Source organism: Fukomys damarensis, unplaced genomic scaffold (assembly GCF_012274545.1).
Source record: "Fukomys damarensis isolate Sample0158 unplaced genomic scaffold, DMR_v1.0_HiC HiC_scaffold_29, whole genome shotgun sequence".
NCBI classification, from domain to species: Eukaryota; Metazoa; Chordata; class Mammalia; order Rodentia; family Bathyergidae; genus Fukomys; species Fukomys damarensis.
In genome coordinates, this window is record NW_022900941.1 from 8230133 (window position 1) to 8254334 (window position 24202).

At 49.4% G+C, this 24202-nt stretch overlaps 1 protein-coding gene across 5 annotated transcripts in view; it reads right to left on the reverse strand.

Moving 5' to 3' along the window:
• Window positions 1-15655: 15655 nt before the first annotated feature.
• The window catches only part of Gli2 (GLI family zinc finger 2), a 232933-nt gene continuing 224386 nt past the window's right edge, over window positions 15656-24202 (reverse strand). For all 5 annotated transcript variants that reach the window (XM_010632270.3, XM_010632269.1, XM_010632273.1 and 2 more), the window contains 3 exons: window positions 22949-23230; window positions 21195-21531; window positions 15656-19906 (listed from right to left, as the gene is read on the reverse strand). In XM_010632270.3, coding sequence (XP_010630572.1) covers window positions 17481-19906; window positions 21195-21531; window positions 22949-23230 — 3045 coding nt within the window. In that variant the 3' untranslated portion in view covers window positions 15656-17480. The remainder of the gene's footprint in view (window positions 19907-21194; window positions 21532-22948; window positions 23231-24202) is intronic.

Consider the following 24202-nt stretch of genomic DNA (forward strand, 5'->3'; position numbering starts at 1 on the left):
AGTGACATCACTCTATTTGTGTCACATCATCTGTAGTGTCACTATATTTTGACATGGTCCCTGGGCCGTGTAAGGTCTGGAGGCACATTCTGTGATCCATCCAGGGGATCCAGCTTCTCCCTAAGTACCCACTCAATGGCGTGGTTTCCAGATCCCTGCTTTCACACTCAAGGTCCCTGGATATCGTAGTTGTTAATGTTTCTTTTTGGACATGGCTTGGAGACTGCCCAGCATACCCCACTGTAGCCTGGCCGGCCTCAGATAAGTCCAAGGCAACTATCCCTCTGTTAGTGGATCTTTTCCATATAGTCTGCAGCAGCTGCAGTGTTATCAGCTGTGAGTCCCTCAGCTTGTACCAGCAAGGCTTTTTCATATGCACTGCTGTCAAGGCAATGCCTGCTACTCCATGGAATTGGCCTATTAGGCCCAGCATTTGAAACAGACTACATTTTCTGTTGTTCATAGAGTGTTTTAACATGCTGCCCAGGAAAGGGTCAAAACAGAACTCTGCCAGACCTCAGGTCTTAAACCCAAAGGCAGAGATGTGCATGAAATATGGTATGGAAGAGGACCTGCCAGGAAGCACAGTGAAGGGCCAGAGAAGTGAGCCGGGAAGGAGGAGAACCAGCAGTATGCACATGAGTAGGTCATTTCCGTGCACAACAGGGTCAGTGCCATGGGGAGCTGGGGTTATTATGTATAAGATACCTAAACATTGCCTGCAGTATGGTTCTTCACTGGTTGAGATCACTTGTGAGGCATTCACTCTGGCTTGCCCTAAGATGAGCCTGGCAGATACCCATGGCCAGAGAATTTCCCAAGTAGATTCAGGACACTTTGGTGTATGCAGGAACTGGCTTTCTGGGACCTTCAGAGTGGGCCAAGCAATGTGAGTGGGACCCAGGAACTGTTGCTGCAGTCCACAAACATTTATGGGGCTCTAACTGTGTGCCAGGGTAGGGATGGAGCACTGGCCAGGAGGTGAGGCTTATCGTCAGTAGCAACAAGGGTGATGGGAAATAAATGAGTTAGAAAAGGAGAAGCGGGTGACATCACGTGGTGATGAGGGCTCCAATGGCAAGGAAGTGTGACTAGGACACGTGGTGACCGGGAGGACTGGGGCCTGTGTCCCCTTCAGACTGGGAGACAGGACAGACTCTGGGGAGGGGAGTCTGAACTGAGCCCCAAGGAAAGCACTGTCCAGTGGTCCAAGAAGGCTAAACAAATGCTAACTTCCAGGGCAGAAGTAAATTTGGCTTGACCGGGGAACAAAAAGCCAGTTTGTGGGTAAGCTACGGCACATCTAACAGAGTCGTATGCAATTGTGAAAAATGAGGAAGATCTTTATGAACTGATGAGAGTCATCTTCAGGATGAAAATTCTCTGGCTGTCTGAGTACACTGGGCTTATGTTAGGGCAATGTGAAAGAATATCGACACCCTTGAAGAAAAAAAAAGAAAGAAAATACACAGGCACCTGCTCACTCGTGTGAAAAAAAAGACAAGAAAAATTAACCATAAACAAGAAAACGGAGTGTTAGTTACTTTTCTTGTTGCTGAGACAAAATATCCAACACCCAGTTTAAGGGGGAAATGTTTATTTACTTTAGAGTTCATAAAGATTTCAGTCCATATTCGGTTGGCTTCAAGGTAAGGTGGCACACGGCAGCAGGACAACAGTTCATGGCAGGCAGAAGTTAGAAGAGGCAACAAGAGAATTTAACAGCATCTTTCTGCCCCTTGTATCTTCTCCAGACTACTGGGATTAGGGTGGTGCCCAACCAGTCAGTGAATTGATTTAGTAATGATGCACCCTTAATCCCAGCACTCTTAAACCTAGCATTGCACCATGAATTAATCACACACTCTAGAGTGAGCCACCTCTGAAAATGCCCTATGACTTCGTGAGGCTTTGGGGGGACATTTAGACACAAACTGTGACAAATAGGGGTGGAATGAAAGGATCTGAGGGAGGCAGAAAGAAGGCTGACATAAGAATAGGGTAGGAGGAAGTGACACTTTGTTTTTTTGAATTAGCTTTGACTCTCAGAAACTTTGCAATGTTCCACATGCTCCAAAATCTAAACACATAATTGAACTAGGATAAAGGGGGAATCCCAAGATGAAATACAAGCAGTATTAACTTAATATAGTATAACCATACCATAGAATGTGGGGAAGAAAAGAAATAGTCTAAGGAAGTGAAAAAGAGTATCTTAACTAGCTATTGTAAGACTGAAGACCAAAAAGACTTACAAAGATGTGGTAGATTAGTTATTAAATGAGAGTCACAAGAAGATGACAATTCTAAAACATTTTGTGTACCCCAGGATTTAACAAAAAAGTAAATAAATAGATGATGAGAGCTGTTATTCATTGTTGAATAAGTTACAAATAAGGAAAAGGGGAAGCTAAAATAACCCTGTAGTGCTGAATTAATGTTAGAGATATCAGTATGAGCTCATGACATAATAGATATAGATATAAATTGTAGGAGTGTATCTTAGTGACTTTCTCATCACTGAGACATAAAACACAACACCCACAAGTTAAAAGCAGAGAGGTTTATTTGGGCTTATAGTTTGTAGAGGTTCTAAGCCGTAGCTAGCTGGCTCCAAGGCAAAGCAGCATAGTGGAGGGGCACGGCAGAGGGGAAACAGCTCACGGCATGGTATCAGGAAGCAGAGAGGCATCAAGGGGGGAGGAGGGAGATAGACCCTTCCAGGCCAACTCCCAATGTGGACTAATCCAGGGGCAAGCATCACACACTTCATGATCCAGTCACCTTCTCAAAGCCACCAGTATGAGTGAGTGAGGCTTTGAGGGGGTCATCTAGATACAAACCATAATAGCATGCATGTGTGTGTGAGCATACGTATGTATATTTCCCAGGTCTGCCTGATGGGAGGGCCCAAAACAATGGCACTCAGTGGCAATGAGCACACTTAGTGTTCAGATCTGTATTTCTAAGCTCCAGGCTCCAGTTAGAGAAATCAGGGCTCCTTGGAGAAGTGGGTGATTCCAGGGTTGAGAGAGAAAAAGTACTAGAAAGGTGAGCTTAGTGGTACTAAAGAGTAAAAAGCTCCCCCCAAAGGAGCTAGAGGCAGATAAGACATTAAGAGATAGCAACAGAGATGGGGGAGAGAGAGAGAGAGATCATCATTCTTGTTGAGTTCCCAATGGCCAAAAGTGGAAATTCTTCAACAAGAAAATAAGTGAATAAAATAACCACTTATCTGTATAAACTGTATCAGTAATCAAATCAATAGGTAAATGGGGGAGAAGAGACAGTTCTTTCTTCCTCTAGAATTCCAGTTGCTAGGTGTAGGGGAAAAGGAGAAGTAGAATATCTCCATTAAGCAAACATCATAGTAATCCTCATTGCAGACAAGATCCTGTTTAATGGATACTGAAGGCTGAAGAGAAGCAAGATGTGTAAAATGTCAACATATACTGGTGTTTGCCAAAATAATAATTACCAAGGGAAAGATAGCGATTTTGCAGTGGAAAAAAATGACAGACACCAATTTAACTAAGTGATCTGGGTGAATGTCACCAGAACTGAGACATATTAACATGATGAATCTTTTGGTTTGTTGCACCAAGAATAATGCCTCTTTGCTCCTATTTCTGCTTTCTTTTTTTTTTTGGCCAAAATTGCACATTTTAATTCCAATCATGAGTAAGCCTCAGACAAGCCCAGATCGGGAGATACCCTTTTAAATTGCCAGAGTCATGCAAGACTCAATCTAGGAACTAACAGAGATTAGAAGAAACAAAGGAAAAATAACTAAACACAAGGTGGAATCTTGGAAAAGATTTGGTGGAACAAGATGACATTGAGGACTACAAAGAAATTCAAATAAGGCCTGCTGTCGAGGTAACAATATTGTACTAATGTTAGTATTTTTGGTTTTAAGAATTGTATGTAAGATGTCATATGTAGGGGGAACAATGTTACGGATGTGATAACTATTATTTTTGCAATTTTTCTGTGCTTCTAAAATTAGTTCCATATAAAACATTGAAAACAAACAAAAACGTCAGTTTGGTAAAAGGCAGTGAGGAGAAGAGGTGCTGGAGACAAGACCAACAAGGTGGGCCAGGCCAGGAGTCTGGAGGTCTGTCAGGGAGGCCCCGGGAGGAGTCCGGCTTTGTTCTGAGCAAAGTGGGCCACGGGACGGTGCCAAATGTAGGCTGAGGAATCTGATGAGTGTTTTAAGAAGGTTGTTCTGTAGAGGATGCGTTGTAGGGAGGTAAGAGGGTAAGGAGGCTGGGGAGGAGGCTTCTGCAGCTGTCTAGGTGAGAGAAGGGTTTGGACTAGGGAGAAAGAGAAGCAATCACATTTTGTGTGTATTTGGGGAGGATGAGTTGATAGCGCTTCATGGTGGACTGGGTGTAGAATGTTACTGACACAGACTACTCACGGGTAGTGGGTTAATGTAGGTTCTTCAGGAAAACACTTGAGAGAGAGTGAGAATGTCAGTGAAAGTGAGAATGGCAGAGGGAGAAGGACGGAACAGGAGAGGGAGGGAGGGAAGGAGGGAGGGATGGGGTGGGGAGGATAAGGAATTGAAGAAATGCGTTTATGAACTTTGGAAGCTGGCAGGTCCTTAGAACTGCAGCAGCTAAGATCCAGGATAGTCGAAGAGAGTTCTACTCCGAGTCTGACAGCTGAGAGTCAGGAGGGGAGTATATGGTGTAAGCTGCAGCCCAAATCCAGGTGCAAAAGCAGGGTAAGTCTGATGTCCCAGCTTGAAGATAGTGTGTGGGGGGCACATATCTCTTCTTACTCTGCCTTTTTGCCCTACCTGGACACTCAATGGACTGGCTGAGTTCCACCCACACTTCAGAGGGCCACCTGCTTCCATCAGAAGGCTGATTCAAATGTTAATCTCACCAAGAAGGATCCTCACAGGCACACCCAGAATAATGTTTAAATATCTGATCCCGCCATGGCCCAGTTGAGTTGATATTTAAAATTAACCACTACAGACAGTTCTTGGTTTCTCGCCCTAGTCAGCTGCTCCATGGTGGTGCCATTTACTGATAGGAGAGAGCCTAGAGGAAAAGAAGGTTTGGACCTGACTGTTCTCAGGGAGCCTGAGTGCTTGGGAGATTTCCAGGAGCAATCAGACAGGCAGGAGAATACACAAGTCTTGGGTTCATGGGGGGACACACATTTGAGTATCATTGTCTAAAAGCAGTGTGCGTGCAACCAGGGAGAGAGAGGAGAGGAACGAGCTGACACATTGGAGCCTGGGTACCCGCCGTTCAGAGGGCAGTGGATGGGGGTTGGAGGAGGATCAGCATCAAGACCAAGGAGGAATGGCCCTGAGTCAGACCCTCATCCACGCCCGTCCTATCTGAGATGGAGCCTAGAAATTGAAAACTGAGTCTTCTGGTTCAACTTTGCCTCACTTAGTCCGTCCTTGTCTAGCACATGCTGCTGAATGCCTCCCATGTGCCAGGGGCGGTGTTCACAAAGACAGCAAACCTGATGATGGTCCTGGGGAGAGAGACTCTCAGGGGACCACTGCAGAGCCCAAGTGGTGACTCACGTATCCCTGCATTAATTTAGCATCCAGGGACTGAGTGCTTACTGTAGTGCAGGTGCAGGAACAGGACCCAGAAATGCCAAGTCCGGTGACATACAACCCATTCTCCATGAGCTCATAGTCTAGCAGCAGACAGAGCTAAAACAGGTACTTCAGTAAAATACTCTCTCATGGGAGTCTTTATCCTGAATTCTGCTAAGCACTAGACCTACCTGGGAAGAAAGGAATCCAGGTCACTTCAGCAGGAACTGAGCCACAGCACCTGTCACCTGCCTCTCCCCAAAAACCTCATTGTCAGCGTGTGAGGCAAAGGCCATATCCAAAAGGAAAGGAGTCATTTTATTTCATTTCACTTTTATAGCCCACATATTTAACAGAGCTATTCCTGTTTTCCAATACTTGGTAATCAGCAGATGAACCTGAGTGTATATAGACTTAGTTACACTTGCATGTGTGTGCAACACACACAGACACACAGATGTGTGTGCTGTTTCTCAGCTCCAAAATTTCTTAAGTGTTAGGTCATTTTCCTCTCTTGCCAAATGGCTGTTTGAACAGCACTGGGGCGGCCCATAAATCATGTGGCCCATGATATAAAACACAGCCCTTATTGACAGCAGGTCTGCTGGTTGGGGCGGTGCTGCCAGCTCGTAAAGCAGAGACCAGTGTCACTCCCACTGAGCAGAGGCAATAAAAGGCCCAGGGGAATCACCTCCAGCTCCAGCAGCTGGCTAGACTGCGGGGACATGGGCAGTGTGCCTAATGCGCCCCTCACCTTGTAAACCATTTCATGTAGGGGTGATTTCTTCCTGCCTCAGAACAAGTTTGTTCAAGGAGAGAGGAAATCCCCCAAAAGGGCCTGTCCCAAATTCCAACCTGACCCTGAAATCCTCAATGCCCAAATAAGAGGGCTTTGGCTTCACTTCTTCCCACAATGTGTAGCCGGGTCTGCCACAAGCTCCCTGCCCTTTGTCCCTGCTCAGGCATTCTCAGCCAGGGCCAGTGTGGACATCCCAGCTTAGCCTGTTCCCTTTGCACCCTGTACAGCTCAACTCCACAGGCTCCCATCTATGGGGTGGGGTATCCCTAGGGTCCTCTGCAGACCCTGTGGGGTTTTGTAGACAACTGTCTCACTCCTGATCAACTGTCTGGAACTTCTCAGCTATTACAGTGTAGATCTCATGCATTGGAAGGTGACTGGATCATGGGCCAGGAGACTACCTACCCTCATTGGTAAATTAATCTGCCAATGCTATCATAGGGGAATTGCTGTTAGGACGTGGAGCCTGCTTAGAGGTGGGTCACCGGGGGCATACCTGAAGGGTGTATCCCCCTCCCTGGCTCCTCCCTTCTCTCTAGATTTATATTCTGACTGCCCTGGGTTGATGAGATTTCTCCCAGCAGGCATTTCCACCATGATGTTTCTGCCTTAGAGCCAGCTGACCATGGACTGAAACCTAAAAACTATGACCCAAAATAAATTTCTCCTTTAAATTGTGGGTGCCAGGTATTTTGTCCTAGTGATAAGAAAGCAATCAAGGCATTTGCCTTTCTGGGGCCTCTGGTCCTCTACATCCCAGGAGACTCCTTAACCCCACATCAGGAGCAGAAAGCAGCAGTTTTCCTTTCAGTTCCAAACCAACAGGGCGTTTCCACCACCCCTCTTTTCCTCTCCCTCCTGTTCCAAAAGCTCACCCTGCTGTCTAAGGCTAGCACTCTTCTCTGCCCTCAGCCCCACCTTGTGCCCACCCTGCAATATGGTTATCTCCTGCCCCTGGTCTATTAGGCATCCAAGTCCCTCTCAACTGTGTCATTTCACCAATTCCCTAGTATGCTTGGGACAGCAAAGAGGCTGGGGATAAAGTGAAAAAAGAGACATGAGGTCTGAACAACCTTTGAGCCATGGGACTTGGGCTAGTTGGGACAGGGACACAGCATGAATGCTAGGCATCAGAATGACATACAGTGGATCCTCAAGTTATGACTGGTCTCACACACAAACAACTTGGATTATGATCAGAATTTTAGTTTTAACTTACGACCAAAGTCTTGAGTTACAACACAAATCCTGGCCACTTGTGCAGTTATAAACAAAGACTCACAATGCCAGAAAAGCACATGTAAGCATACATAAGCATCAGTCTGAGCACAAATGCATGTGTTGGTGGATGGGATTTCTGTCAGGGCTTCATGTAATTACTATGATTACTGCTATCAAAATGGCCTCCCAAAAGCTAGAAAAGAAGCCAGAGAGGAAAGGGAAAGTAAAGAAAGCAATCACAATTGAAAAGAAGGAAGTGTGCAGAAATAGGAGAGCGGCCTTTGTGTAATCCATCTCAATAACTTGTATAGTATATCGATATCTACCATCTTGACAATCTTCTAGAGAAAAAATTTGCACAATGAAGCTAATGCTGCTGAAGGTTTTACTCAGATTAGTAAGTCACTATCAACAGTATTAGATGAGGTAGAAAGGCTATTATTATTGAGGATAAACAAAAGGCAAATGGGAGGTTATAGCCTGAGTGTATAATTTGTGAAAAAGCTAGGGCTATAAATGCAGATCTCATAAAGGATTATTCATCAATGAGTGACAACTGTGAGACATTTTGTGCCTGTAAGCAGTGATTTCACAATTTTAAAGTGAGAACATGGGTTCATAGTGTAACTAGGCATGGCAAAGCAGCCAGTGCTGATAAAAGGGCTGCTGAAAATTACATACACCACTTTAACACAATGACACAGAGAAATGGCCTTTGTTTTCATCAAGTTTTCAACTGTGATGAAACTGGCCTTTTCTGGAAGAAAATGCCCAGGAGAACAACATTACCCAGGAAGAGAAGAAAATGCCAGGCCTCAAACCTATGAAGGACAGCCTAGCCTTGTTGTTATATGCCTATGTGACTGGTGACCTCAAGATAAAGCCTCTCTTGGTTTATTAGTCTGAGACCCCTAGAATGCTCAGAAAACATAAAGTCATGAAGAATAGGCTAAGGGTCATGTGGAGATCTAATGAAAAATCCTGGGTAACAAGAGTACTTTTCTTGACTGGATCAGGGAGGCTTTCTGTTTTATTGTTAAGAAATATCTAGAGGACAAAGGTTTACCACTCAAAGCTCTCCTTGAGTAGACAATGCATCTTTTTACCCACAAGATTTGGGAGAAGAATTGGCTGAAGAATTCCAATGGCTCTCAGTTGCATTCCTCCCACCTAATACAACTCCTCTACTGCAACCCATGGACCAGCAGGTCATAGCTAACTTTAAGAAGCTATCCACCAAGGAACTGTTTCTGAAGTGCTTCCAGATGGTGTCAGATACAGATTTAACCCTTAAAAAATTCTGGAAGGGACATGACAACATCTTTTTTTGGGGTGGGGTTAATTGAGAAATCCTGGGTCAATGTCTAAAGACACTGAGATCTGTGAAGAAGAGAAGCATAGCCTGAAATTATATAAGAGAGACAGACATGGAAGGCTGTACAGAGGAGCCTGTGCCTTCTGCAACTGACCCCATTGCTGATGACACTGTCACTATAGCAGAGTCCATAGGTTTGCAAGTAGATAGTGGTGATGTTGAGGAATTGGTGGAGGAACACTCAGAGGAACTGTCTATAAGGGAACTCCAGCAACTTCTGGCACAGCCACAGAGAATGGTGGCTGAGGAACTTTCTGAAGAGGAGGGGGAGTATCAACTATCAGTGCAGCAAATTCTCTTTTTGAAACAAAGGAAATCCTGAAAAAATGGGCAGAGCTACAAACATTTGTAGAGAAGACCCACCGAGACAGAAAACAAGCCAATTGTTGCATTCACTTGCTCAATGATAATGTCATGTCACACAGAACAGTGTTAAAAACAGCAGCTAGGGGAGAGGGGGCTGCTCCAGGAAATTTATGTGGCACTGGGATAAAAAAAACATGCCTCAGAAGGTGGGCCCTAGCCCACTGGTCCTATCCCTCCTCTCAATGGCTCCTCTTGGGGTGCAGGGCCTGGAGTGCCATGCCTGATGGCCACTGCTGAGCCCACAGTGCCTCTGTCCAGCCTTGTGTGGCTGCCTCTGAGACCTCATGAGGCTCTATCTCTACTGCATCTCCTTTGTGGGACTCATCCACTGGGGACTTAACTCCCAGGAGCCCCTATCAAATGGTTGTCATTCCCCTGTGTTCAGTCCTGACGCAGCAGGCTGACACCCAGATGGATGCCCAGCCCAGGCCTCTCCCCAGAGCTCAGTCCGGCACCCATCACCCCTCCATACCCAGACCTGCCTACCTCCTACCTTGCCCATCCTGCCATCTACCTTTTGTATCTTGGCAGCATGGTCCCCTACACTCTGACTTACCTATAGGATGGTTCTGTGTAGTTAGCTTTCCATCACTAGGTGAAAACACCTGAGAAAACCACTGAACACTTTCCCCTCTGATAGGCCAGTGGTTTAACACCTTGGGGAGTGAGTTTCTTGCAACTTGGTATCAGTGGCTCCAGTGCACTTTGGAAGCCCACAGGTTGTGACGAAAAATATCCTGGTTCTGGATATTCCCAGAAGTTAGAGCCCAAAGGATTTCCTGACACACTGGAAGAGGGATAAGAGCATCTGGTCTCTTATGATGTGTGCTTGCTGCTTTGGCTCCCTCCTGTAACAATATCTTTTCCTGTAGTTGAGGGCTCCTGCTCTGGATCTCTTTTTCCTCCTGTTGCTGCTCCTCCAGACACCTGGCAGCTTCTGGCCTGTGACCACTAGAGGCCCTTAAGACTCAGACACTGAACCCAGGCAACCTGGAAGCCCTTTCACAGTGCTAGGGTTACCTGTCTGCACCAGGCCTTCAGTCCAAACCCTGGCCTTGGCTCTGTGCTCACTCCCAGACCTGTGGATCTCACTGATGCCTCTCTACCTGGTAGGCTTTTACTCTCTTTATTTTTTGTTTGTTCTGTGATGCTGGAGATGAAACAGTATGCTAGGCAAGTAATCTATTACTGGTGTGCACTCCCAGCCTCACCCAGTACTCCCCACTTAGGGGCAGGGGTACTCCATAACCTCTCCTGTGGGACCCCTCACCCAGTCCTACCAGTGTCACCCTGTAGCTCCTGTATCCTCCACCACTGCCCATTTCCATCACCCCTCTCCTAGGGCTGGCAGTGGCCCAGTCCCTGGGATTTGGTGTTATCTTCTACTTTCTTATTTTCTGGAATAACTTTTTCAGCCTATTCTGCATGTTCATTCCACAGACCAAGGCCCAGGCACCATGGTTTTGGAGAAATCTCCAGATTCTCAAATCTGCCTGTAGAACCAATGTCACCCTTTCATGGTTCTGAGAGCTGCACATTGCCTTCTGGTTACATAATTATTTGGCTAGTGCCAGTTGTTCCCTTTGTCTGTAAGCCTCAGTTTACTCCCCACTATTCATCACAGGGATTATCCCCAGGGTTAGACTGCCTGAGCTTGAATCACCATCTGTCATTTAGTGACAGCCATGGAATCTTGGGCAAGTTAGAGAATTCAGATGGTTCCTACTTATCTCATGGTGTTGTGAGAATTACAGAAGTCAACATAAACCGCCTATCAGAGCCATTGGTCCCAACCCTTTATCTTGGTAGAAGCCTTTGCCTATTTATGGAATGAATGACATCCTTTGCCCCTGTGACTGAGTTTGGCCATGTCACTTGCTTTGACTCAAAGAAGGGATGGAAATGACCACATAATTTCCAAGACTAGGCCATAGGTGGTGACCTTGTGAATTCCCATTTGTCCTCTTGAGCTTATGCCATTACTCTGAGAAGGGGCCTCCTTGAGTCACCCCTTCATCTCAGCCTGAGTCTAAATGACCACACATGCCACAAGGTCCCTGAGCCCGTCTTGGCCCAGACCAGCCAATTCCAGCAGCCCTGGAAGTCAGTGACAATAAATGACAATTGTTTTAAGTCTGTGAGTTTGGAGTGGTTTGTTTCCAGTATTTTTGAGAAATAGATAACCTGTCAATTAATGTAATGTTCCTGGCATGGTGCCTGTGACAGAGGAAATATGTTAGTTCTCTATCCACAGAAGTAACATGTCCTTAGGTGGTCCTCAAAAGCCATTCCAGAGCTTCTGAGCTGCTTTCCCTCCCTCCATTCATTCAGTGTCAGCCAGGGCTTGAGTAGGGATATGTGATGTGAAGGATAGATAGATTCAAGCACATAGCTGACAGGTAGAGCAGAAAGAGGGGAGAGGGGAGGGAGAGAGAGGAAGAAGAAGAGGAAGAGAAAGAGAAAGAGAATAAAGAGACAGATCGACGGGGAAATAGGCCTTTTTCATTTGGGGTGTTAACTGGGGTCATAGACCCTATGCAAGGCCCTTGCTATCATGTTCAAGCTGGAACTTGATCTCCACAATTGGTGGTCAGGAAGGAAGGATGAATACAGAGTTGGTAGAACAAAGACCAACTGGAGCCCACAAGGACAGACTGAAAACAGTCAGTTCCTGTTGCCACTGGTCCTGGCCTTGAAAATCCATGTTCAGATGTGGGCAGGCTGAGCAGGAGGAGCTGGGCATGGGGGTGGTTGCCCCATGGCAACGGGCATCACACAGACACCCAATGACACATGTGTGTTGCTACAGGTTTGCTGAGTCCCTTCACCTGGGCCCCCACTAGAATCTCTTGTGACCCAGGAACGCCCAGGACAAGGGATTCTGGAGACTGTCAGTCACAACCAGCAGGCACATAACACAGCCATTATGCTTTAAACCCTTGGACCCATTTTTAGGACACTGACTAAAGGTGTCCTGGAAGGTGTGTCGAAGGGTGACTTTTTCTGGGTATTTCCATCCCAAGCCTATTACCGGATTGGCTGGATGGTTACATCTCATGAAATGGAGAAGGAAGCAAAGACTGTTGAACACCCATTAAGGGTGAGACAGTTCTCATATTTGGTCTCACTTTGTCCTTGAAATGATTTTGAGGTGAGCAAGTTATCAAACCTATTTAACAAGTGAGGACATTGGCACTCATGCCCCTTTGTTCTTCCTGTGGGCCTGGCCCATAGCTCCAAAGGGAAGTGATTTACCTTTGTTATACAGAGAACAGGTGACAAGTATATCGCTACGGTTGCAACTTACTGTGTTATGTTTGCATTGTCCTAATGCCTAACAACGTTGAAGAGCTTCTCATGACTTGCCGTCTGTATAGATATGTCCGTCCATCCGTCTGTCTATCTATCTATCTTTTGTGTGTGTGTGTGTGTGTGTGTGTGTGTGTGTGTGTGTGCGCGTGCGCGCGTGCGGTACTGGAGATTGAACCTAGGGCTTTTGCATTGAGCTATATTCTCAGCCCTTAAAAAAAATTTTTTTTTTGAGAACAGTTCTAAAGTAATTAAATTGTCCATGCTGGACTTAAACTCGCAATTCTCCTGCCTCAGTGTCCCGCAGTCCTGAGGTTAAAGTTACGTGACAATATTTTTGGCTTCATAACCCCTTGAGTGAAGCTTCTGTTCACATCCTTTGCTCCTTCTTGAGTTGGACCATTCATTCTCTCATTGTTGATATTTTTAAGTTCTTTATATGGTCTGGTTCCAAGCCCTTTGTTGGATATATGATGAAAGTAATTTCCTCTAGCCTGTAGCATTTCATTCTTTTGCGTCTTTTGCAGAGAAAATACATTTAATTCTTATGAAGCCCGATTTCTCAAAATTTCCTTTCATGGGTAAAATTTTTGGTGTCATACATATGAACTTTTGTTTTAATCTTAGATTAGAGAGATTTTTCTGCTGTGATTTCTTCTAATATTGGTATGGTTTTTGCTTTATATTAGATCTGTGGTCTATTTGGATGGAATTTTTGTATGACAAGGTTGAGATGCTTTTAATTTTTACTCAACTATGGATATACAGTTGTTTCAACCCCATTTGTTCAAAAAACTTTTTCCACTGACATACCTTTGTACATTTGTGGAAAAAAAAATCAGTTGTGGGCTGCCACTGTAGCTCAGTGGTACAGCACTTGCCTAGCATGTACAAAGCCCCGTTCTGACCCCCAGCAGCACCAAAATCATTTGTCATACTTGTGTGTGTCTCTTTCTGAGTTCTTTATCCAGAGGAGGTTAATAGATGTTTCCTATGAAAACATGTATATATCATATTTATTTTATATGTTGTGGTCATATGGTCTCCGCTTTGAAGAATTTGATTTTATGATTTTTAAAGACCAGCATGTAAAGACCAGTCTCAGCTCACTGGTCATACAAAAACGGACCACAGCCAGATTTGGTCATTGGGCTGCAGTCTGCTGATGCTGCTCTGTTCTGTGCCATCGATCTGTGTCCTGCCCATCACTGATATCACACTGTATCGATGATGGCAGCTTTATAGGAAGTCTTAAAACCAAGGAGTAGGAGTGTTGCAACTCTATTCTCTGGTGCTTAATTGGGGCTTTTAGACTTGCATTTTATGTAATTATTGATAGGTTTGCACTTAGTCGTACCATTTTATTTTATTTTTTCTTTTTCCTTTTGTTGTTGTTATTATTCCTCATTTCCTGCTATCTTTTGGGTGTGGGGCATCTTTTTAATATTTTTCATTTCAATTTTTGTTTTGCCTTTTTTTTTTTTGCCCACATCTCATAGTAAGTACAGTTTGTTTTCTGATTACACTAGGGATTGTGGCAACATACACACTTAACTGTGTTCGGACTCAGAATGAGTACTTCGTCACTTTAGGCAAAATATGGATATGTAACCCTGTGTAAGCCCTTAACCTTCCCTCCTTCATGTCATTACTGTCTTATACCTACACACACTGAAAACCCTGATGGACAATGTTACATTATGTGCTTTCAGCTCATCGTCATCATCTTCTTTTTTTTCTTAGAAATAGCTCAGTTTATTTAAATTGTTAACTAGGATGTGCCAGCTCGTATTCTTTAAAGAACTCAAGAAGGAAGAAGTCTTCTGTCTCCACCCAGATACTCACACTTCCTGCTACTCCTCCTTCACTCCAGATTGTCCATCTTTCCTCCTGGCATCTACCTTTTAGGACAGGTCCTTGAGCCAGAATGTCTGTCTCAGGGTGCCAATTCCACCTTCACACATTCGTGAAGGACACATTTATGCATAGGAGGTGTTGATCAAAACACACAGCGAATGTTTAGGTCACAAAATTAGTACAGCAGAACGCATTGCCGTCAGTCCTCAAAATGCTCCTTACTTCAAATGCATTCGGCCCGTCGTTCTTGCCACTTTCTGAAGAAGTTCTGAAGGTCCTTTTTCATTTCTTTACAAGATGTGATCAAAAATTCAGTGAATGCAGTCACCAAGTGCCATCTAACAGAAAAGTAGCTCATAAAAACATTACAGTGTGTCCACATCCACCTTATTCACTGGATCTGGGACCATGTGACTTCTGGCTCTACCTCAAAGTAGAACTGACCATGGAAAGTAAATGCTTTGAATCAATTCAGGACATCAAGTCAGCAATAATACCACTAAAGACACTTTGGCTTCCAGAATGTCCAACCTGTGTGCTAAGGTTTTTCTCTTAGCACGAAATTCTACGAGCCCGGGCTGGGAGTTCAGAAGCCTGGCCCTGCCCACAGCCGCAGGTGGGCACCCCGAGGGTCTACCTGCCTTTGCCTGCACCAGAAGACACATCTTGCCCACCATGGGAACCTGCTCATCTTGTTACCACAATGCCCACTCTGACTCAAATGTGTTCCATCACACTGCCTATTAAAGTGAGGAGGCTGACACAAGAGAGTTTGAGTTCATACCAGATTCTGGTGCCATGAATCTCAGCAAAGAAACTTAGAGGTGCAGACTGGCTCACTAGGAGAACAGCCAGATACTGCAAAACATCCAACCCAGCCCAACCCAGCCCCCAAGTGACAGGAAACAAATAGCCAGTAAATGCCTCAGCATTAAACATTACTTGGCTAAGGCAGGATAGTCCATTTTGACACTGTTATGAAAAATACAGCCTAATTTCTGCTCAAATGCACCAAATTTACTGCCCAGATTCTCATTAACTACTGTCAAGGGAGAAGCAGATAGACAAGATAAATTATGAAAAAATTACTTTTTTAATGTACAAAAAGACTTATTTACAAGTTGAGCATGTCATCTCAATTCATAGCGTGTAGAAAAAGCTAAAAATGTTTTGGAGATATAAATTTGGCTGGACAGTTCACCTACAGTATATTCCAGGATGGCGTCTTCTGCACAGAATATATACAGGTTGGGAGTAGCGAGTGCTGTCTCAACTCAGGAGGGGAGCACACACCACCACAAGCTGCAGAGCCCTGGTGATGTCCCAGGACTATCATTTGGAGCTGGCCTTGTCTCTGGGCCTTAGCAAGGAGTTTGAAGGGAGGGGACACAGCAGACCCAGATCGTCAGGTTCTGGTCCTGCTTGCAGGTGTTGCTAAGAAGTTCCTCACTGAAGCCAGGGTCACAGCCAGAATGAAGCTCCGAGTGAGGGAGTTGGTCTGGCAAGGTTGCAACGCGTTCAGTGGAACAGCTGGCCTGTGCGCATGCGCATGTGCATGCGTGCTTGCCTGCGAGTGTGCGTGCATGTGTGTGTGCATATGGGGCAGTGCAGAAGATGCATTGACGCATCCTGAAGTGTGCTCAGGAACCATGTCTCCTTGGAGCCAGTTCCAAATTCCACTTGGAGGCGAGGCTTGGTAACACTGAACAGGGAAATTCAGTGATGATGATCCCTCAGAGTCCAAGAATCAACCCCTTCACCCTCCCACCCTGCCCCAAACACCATGCATGTCATTCTCTGCCAAATAACGGGAGGGGGGCGGGGGGCATAGAGGTTAAGGAGCCCAGAAGGTACTGGAATACCATCTTGTAACTGGGCATGGACCATTGGGGTGCTGGCAGCCAATGGCCACTCAGCACAGTGTGGGGAGCCTGGGCAGAGGCTGCTGTCAATCCCTTGTTTTCCGTGGTAAAGTGGGCAGATAGTGCATTGGAGAAACACAACTGGGTAAACATGTGACTTCCTCTTCCTAATGAGAGAGCTCTAGGGTGGCTTGAGGCTGGGCCCAGGATATGTCCCCAACTCCTTTGAGGCCTGCTTAGTCCATCTCTAGCCCACAGCAGCTCCAGCAACCCCGAGGTATTTAAAAACAAGTGTCCTTTTCAAGAAAGGCTACATTCTCCATGCAGGAACTCTGTAAACATGGTCAGGAGAGGCCAGGGCAGCCTCTGGACTTGCCCCGCATAGTACATTATTTCTTTCCTTTTTCCGGGATTATTTATATTTTATTCATTCACATACACTTGGGCAACGTGTTGGTCCCACACCCTGCTCCAACTCCACCAACTGGTAGAAATGCCAGTTCTAACAAACCTGGAATTATAATCTGCTTCCGAAGCATCCTGGCACATTTTTATTTTTATTTTTTTCTCTCTGGCAAGGGACCTCAGTGACTTAAGCTCAATGAAGAATCCTGGAAAGCCCAGAATTCCTTTTTTTTTTTTTTTTTTTTTCTGGCGGGTGGCAGAATGAGAAGCCCATCTTCCCAGAGTAGAATCTCTAGTACTCCTTTAGGATTCAAACCCAAATGCAGCTCCTTTACCCTCTCTCCGCATGTACTTAAAAGCCCTTGGCCAATGGAATCCCTCATTAGCCAAATGACAGAGCAAAGCCAGAACAGAGCGGTCCCATAAACACCAAAAACTGGCAAGCACTGCATAAATGAGTTTCTCATTCCTTCCTTTCCTTTCTGATTGAGACTTTTTAGTGCTCTGAAACATAGTCCACGAGAAGAGAGAGGATGCCCATAAACTCTCTCTTGAAATATCTGTAGTCTGAACCAGCCACTGGCAAAAACCCTTCAGGCTGATTTAATACTATTTTTTGAAAAAGATGAAATGGATGGGAGGATGGAACTGCCGCACTCCAGGAAGTGAGGACCCTTCTAGGACTGCTCTACGCCAGGGGTTGGGGCCTTAGGTCATCATGTTCAGGAACTTGTTCTCCTCGGCTAGGCTGGTGAGCATGGAGCTCATGTCCCCGACTGCCATGTTGCTGATGCCGGTGGGGACAGAGGGCAGGGTCAGGGAATTCCGGGGGGTGGTGAGACGAGAGGAGCTCTGAGAGAGGTTGTGCAGGAGGCTGGGGCTCAGAGCACCGGAGAACAGGCTCGAGTGGTCACCGTCATCCATGATGGCGTCAAAGTCGATCTGGGGGGCCTCCAGGAGCTGGGAGTCCACAGTGCTGGATACCTGGTTGACCCCTGGTGAGGGCAAAGGTGGGGGCTGGATGCTGTCCGGGCAGGCCTGTGGCTGTGGTGGCTGGGGCCGTGCTGCTGGGCAGCCTCCATGGCCTTCCAGGCTGCCATTCTGTTCATACATGTGGATCTGGCCATAGTAGTAGAGCATGCTGTGGTCCTGGATTCCCCCTGCATCCTGCAGGGCCAGCTGAGGAGGCAGCGACCTGATGGTGCCCATCGCTCCCTTGGGCACAGCCTCTGCTGTCTCCTGGCTAACTGACATGGCTGACATGGTCTGGCCAGTGGCCCGGGCATAGGCCAACTGCTGCTGCCCAGCACGTAACCCACGGTGGCGGCCAGCAGGGCTGGGCTCAAGGGGTGGCCGGGGTTGCACTAAGCCAAAACTGGATTCAGCTGGCCCCATGGAGCCCTGCTGGGGCTCCATGAAGCCAGGCTGATGGGGAGGCAGGAGGGTGGGGGCCTGGCGGTAGCCTTCCTGACTCAGAGGGGCTGCCAGGTGATGGCTCTGCTGTGGGTAGCTCTGGACTGGATGCAACCCCAATTCCCTGTGGTGGCTGCCCATCAAGGTGGGGTCAGCTGCAATTTCCATCTGCTGAGGGAGACCCAGGAGGCCTGGCTTGGCTGTTAAACTGCTGCAGGAAGTGGTGAACTGGTTCAGAGCCCCATTGACGCTGCTGGGGCTGAGCTGGGGGTGGGCCGGGCCATAGTTGGCCTGGGGGCTCGCAGCTGTGGTCATGCTGACACACTGACCGCCTGTGGCTGGCTGTCGAAACTGCTGCATGTAGTTGCCTCTGGGTGCAGAGGTGACTCCACTGCGGGGCTGCGGGCCATCCAGACCCCCTGGACTTGGCTGCAGGCTCTGTGGACTATAGCCAGGGTACTGGGCAAAGGCTGGCTTCTGCTGCACCATGGCCAGGTTGCCCTGGGGGAAGGGAGGTGGCTTCACCTGGCTGGGCAGGGAGTCCACGGTGCCAGAGCTCACCTCATTCCACTGCACTGGCATGTTATTTTTGTTCAGGTTGGAGGGAGCCCCATATCCCAGCTGGCAGCCTCCCATCCCAGGGGCAGAGGGGCCCACATTAGAGTCTGCAGCCACTACCCTGCGATGGCCATGCAGTCCGGGGCTGGGCAGTTTGGGGTTCTCTGGGAAGCTGGTGCTCTCCGTGGGATACACCTGCCTTGTGCTCTCATCCAGCGCACCACCGGTGTGTGCCTTGATGTACTGCACCACATCATCTGGCAGCACCAGGTCGTCCTCTGGCAGCCCCATGTCCGGCTCGGGCCCTGTGCTGGCCACCCCTGCGGCCATGGCCTCCATCACCGCATTTTCGCTGATGCTGGGCGGCCGTGGAGAGTAGGCGCTACGGGCCAGGCTGCCATCGGTGCTCGGGTGGCTCTGCAGGCGGAGGCCACGCCTCTCTGTGCAGGGGAGCAGCGGGCCAGGGTTCATGCTGAGGGCACTGTGGAAGCGCTGCACGCGAGGCAGACTTAGGGCATCGGGTCGCCGCACTGGGTCGCTGGCCCGCCGCGCTCCTCCGCCAGGCGCCTCATGGGGGAAGGCGGGCGCAGCTCCCAGGGGCCCGTGGCCATGGCCATAGGCTGGCCCATCGCTGCCACGCCGCGGCCCCGGTGGGTGTGAGCAGGCGCCGGGCAGCGCTCGTTCGGGCGCGTCCAGCAGCGCTAGCCGGTTCCGCAGGCTCATGCGCTCCAGGCCAGGCAGCGGCGTCGGGGGCGGGCCGCCGGTGGCAGCCGCGTACTTGGCCCGGAGGCTGTACTGCTGCGCGGGCGTGAGGTTGAGCAGTCCCGAACTGCCGCCGCTGCACTGGCTGGCCTCGCTGGAGCGCCGGGACGCGTCTGTGGAGATGGGGTCGTAGGAATCCGCGGAGCTGGCATTGTGTGGGCGGCTGGCACCCAGGGGCGAGGCCCCGCTTGAGCGGCGACTGGAGAAGTAGGGGGAGATGCCAGAGGAGCGGCGGCTCACGGTGTAGGCCGAGCTGACCGTGCTGGTGGAGCTGTCGCGGCGCTCCTGCAGCTGGCTCAGCATGGTCACCTCGCTAGCAGACAGCTCGGACAGCCGCGGGTTGGGCAGCAGCCCTGCTGGCCCGCTGCCCCCAGGACCACCGAAGTTTTCCAGGATGGAGCCTGCGGAAAAGCAGAAAGGTCAGCTGTGGGGACATGGGGCCCTGCTATGCCTATTCTGATGGGTGCCGAGGTGGTCTGCTGAGCTCTGAGGCCTAGAACTGGCCGGCACCTAGCGGGCACTCAGAAGATTCATGGATGAAAAATGGTAGGGGCAGGAACAGTGAACACTGATTGCCAAGGGGGAAAGCATGAGCAGGAGCCCGGAGGTCTGGTCCCAATCTCAGCCCCACTGCTGCCTCACCCCCTCATGTCTCTAGGGGTAGTATAGGTACAGTGTGCCTCTCCACAGGGCTGGGTGATTGACGGCAGGGATAAGGAGCCCAGGCTGGACCTGCCCAGTCCCAGGAGGGGGTTGCCAATGGGGTTCCCCTGGGCTGGAGTTTCGTAGCAGGCTGCTTACAGGGAGCACTCTGAGATCCACAGCTGTGGGATGAAGGAATGGCCGCAGGAGCCAGAGGAGGAGAGAGAGCCCAGGCTGCTCTCAGAGGGAGGTTAGGACCCCCAGCAGGCCTTTTGTGCTGCCCTGAGTTGGGCTGAAATCGTGGGCCCCTTACACTCCTGCAAACCAATGGTCCCCTGGAAAGGGGTGACTTTAGTCGAGGCAGCTGTCTGCAGCCCAGAGATCCCCTAGTGGGATCTTCTCTTCAAGGGAGACCTGGGTGGTACATCAGTGTCTAGCACAACAGGCTGTCAGTCCCGTGAGGACAGCCTGGGTGCTGAATACTCGGTAGCCAGCACAATTCTAGACACACAGTCAGCGCCCAGGAGAGGCTTGCTGAAGACACCATCATCTCAAACTGTTGGCTAAACACGGGGCCACCTCCTCTGTGATGCCCTCCCGGCTCAGCTGGACAAGCTTCCTCCTTTGCTCTGCACAGCGCTACCCTCAGCTCTGTCATTGGTGTTGCCCGGCTCACTCTGCAGTACAGTGGGAACCTGGTGTTTCTGACCATGGACTCAGGTGGGATTGGGACTCAGCTGCTGCCTTCCTTCCTAGGGCCTTTGCCACGAGGCAGATGAATGCCCAGACACGGAAGAGGACGACGGGTCTGGGGCCTGCGGGCTTGTAGGGGCGATGGGGACGCAGCATGGTGCAGGTCAAAGAGCACAGGTGTTGGGGTTACACAGGCTTAGCCCTGTCTTACCCTTGTCCTGGACTTGGGTGGAGCATTTTGACCTCTCTGACGCTGCTTCCTTACCTGTGCGATGGCTAGGAAGAGCCATTGTATCGTGGGCAGCCAGGAAGTGGGCTCTCCCCTGCCCCCTGCAAGCCCCTGCTTCCACTCACCACTTGCCGGTAGGGGAGGCAGCTTGGTGTTCCGGGTGTGTGGGGCCGGGCCAGCCCAGGAGCAGGAATCCTTGAGTGACTTAAGCTTCTCCCGCTTGAGCTGCTCGAACCGGTGAATGGAGCTCACATGTTTTCGCAGCTGCAGGCCACCAGCAGAGGGGGCAGCCAGGGCTGGGGCATCGACCCCTGGAGTTGTGTCATCCAGTGCTGTCAGGTCTCCCAGGCTCCCGGGCCCCGTCCCCGGCATCTCCACGCCGCTGTCATTGTTGGGGGCACTGCCCAGGGGAGAGGGCTCGCTACTGCAGGATGATTGGGCCCCGGGGCTGGACTGACACAGCTGCAGAAACAGGTGGACAGTACAAGCTCAGGGTGTGAGCATGCTCCTGGTCCTGTGCCCAGCCTTAATTCACACTGTACTTTTGCACACTTGGGGTGCGTGGTGGGGAGGAAAGACACTGCCTCTAAGAGAAGCTTGCAAACCATCACTTGCCTCTCTGCTTTCGTTGGTCAAGTCTTTTCCCTGTTCTCAACCTTGGCCTTCCCAACCACGAGATGGACCTGAACTACTTCTCATGCACCTGGTGTGCAGAAGGCACCTAGTACGGGGTGACAGAAGGCAGCGAAGCCTTCCCAGCAAGGTGCATACAATGAAGTGAGGAACAATGAAAACCAGTGACTTGGTGTCTTTTGCCAGGTAGGAAACTCTCAGCAGGCCAGATGTAGGTAGTTAGAAAAGGTGGCCAGGGGCAGGAGCTGTGGGATGCAGCTCTTGCCTGAATGGCCACCTCAAACCAGCCCTCCCCACAGGGTGGGGTGGAGTGGGGCATCGTCATGTGCATTGTCTAGAAGCCACCAAACTCAGGCTACAAGTACTGTGGCAGGGTAGCGGGGCACAGACGAGGCTCACCCTGGGTGCAGCACCTCGGGGCTCATTTCTGGGCCACATGTTAAGTAATCTAAGCCCTTTCTTTGAGAAGCTGTAATGTTCTCTGCCGCCCAGGGCAAAGGTCCAGGTGAGCAGGAACCTTTGAGGCCTTGTCAATAGTACCTCTGTAGGTCAGCCAACCCCACCTCTGCAGCTAGGGCTCACACCTCTCCTCCTTGCTGGCCCTCCTGCAGCTTAGTCCCACAGCTCCCCACACCTGCCAGTGCCCTCCTGCCGTCAGCCTTTGCTTACCCTGAAGACTTGCTTACCCCGTGGTCTGCCTCTCCAAACCCATGGTCCTCAGCCCAGGAACCCTGGACTAACAGGTCATGCTCACCCACGCAGTGACAGGGACATCCCAGCCCACCCTCACTTGGCCCAGCCCAACCCACCCCTCAGCCAGTTCCTCTGCTCACCTCAGTACCGTCTATCCTTAGGGGAGGTACAGTTGGGAAAAAAGATGTGGAGACAAAGAACAAGTGGTTAGAACAAAAGGAGCAGAGTCCAGAGGGGAGGACACAGAACAGGATAGAGGCCTGCAGCCTGGCAGTGGTGCTTAGAGAGGTGGACACCGGGGACCACTCCCAACCCACAGAGACCAACATGGGGTCAGGCTGCCACAACTGCCTGCAGGAGCCAGGGCACGATTCATGCTATGTGAGACCCAAAGAGGTAAAGGGAAAAAAGCCAAGTTGGAGACGGGGCTGGCGGGGGTGCACACCGGCCTGCCTTAGGAGGGGGTATCCTGGTATAGAGCTCACTGCTGGAGCTGAGGTTCCGAGGCTTTTGGCAGTGTACTCTGCCTGCTGGGCTGCCCAGCTCTGCTTACCCCGGAGCCCTCGGTCTTGATGGCTTTGATGTGCAGGCAGTCCTCCATGGCCTGGCTGGTGCTGCTGGCCTCTGCACTGTCCTCAGATCCCCGGCCGCCAGGTTCAATGCTGGCCTCACTGTCCCCATTCTCCTTGAGCAGCGGGGCTCGGAGGTGCACATCATTGCGCTGCTTCTTGGTGACGTGCGCATCTGGGCCGTGGACCGTTTTCACGTGCTTCCGGAGTGAGCTGGGGTCTGTGTACCTCTTGGTGCAGCCTGGGATCTTGCAAATGTAGGGTTTCTAGGAAGAGAATCACAACTGTGCTATGGATGGGGCAAGATGGGTGCACAACTCCAAGTGGGTGCACACCCTGTCCTGAAGCCATCGTGTGTCCCTTGGAAGACCTGGCTGGCAGTCAGCTGGATGTATTTGCAGCCAGTGCCCTTGGGATGGAGCCCTGGCCTGGTCCTATGTGCCACCTTCACATGAGCTGAAGTGCTTGGTCAGGGGAGCTCTGGTCCAAGAAGCTGAACAGACAGTGGGAGGGACACACATGCCTCCCCTGTTAGCTGGACTCTTGAGCTGCCGTCATTAGTAAGGATGTGAGCAGATCACACCTTTGAGAAGTGCGAGCACCCTGACTTCTCCGATGAGGAAAGACAGGCTTGAGGGCAAAGAAACTTCCTCAAAGTCACCTGCAAGTGGGGTGAAAATCCTGCTCTGCAGAACCTCAGTCCTGGGCTCATTCACCACTGTCACATTCTCACCCTAACTCCCTAATACCCACTCTCATGCAGCCACATATACCAAACCCTCACACACGCGCACCTACATATACACTTACAAAGACACATGTACATACGTACACTCACCAATCCACCCATATCCACACATGTACACGAATATGCTTATAATCACACACACACACACACCTCCCCCACATCTACACACATGCATACACCACCCCTGCACGCAAACACATATACTAATACACACACATCCCTCCACACCTGTATACACACATACATTACACATACATATATACCATATGCATCTACTACACATGCATATATCACCTCTCCACATCTGTATGCACACATACATATATATAATTACACACATACCGCACACCAAATATATCTATACACACACACACACACACACACACACACATGCACAATCTTCTCCAAGGCAGCTGTTATCTGTAGAGATCCCAAGAGTTCAGAGGCCTTTGGCAAGTCCTCTAGTTTCCCACAAACATGGGAGCCAGGT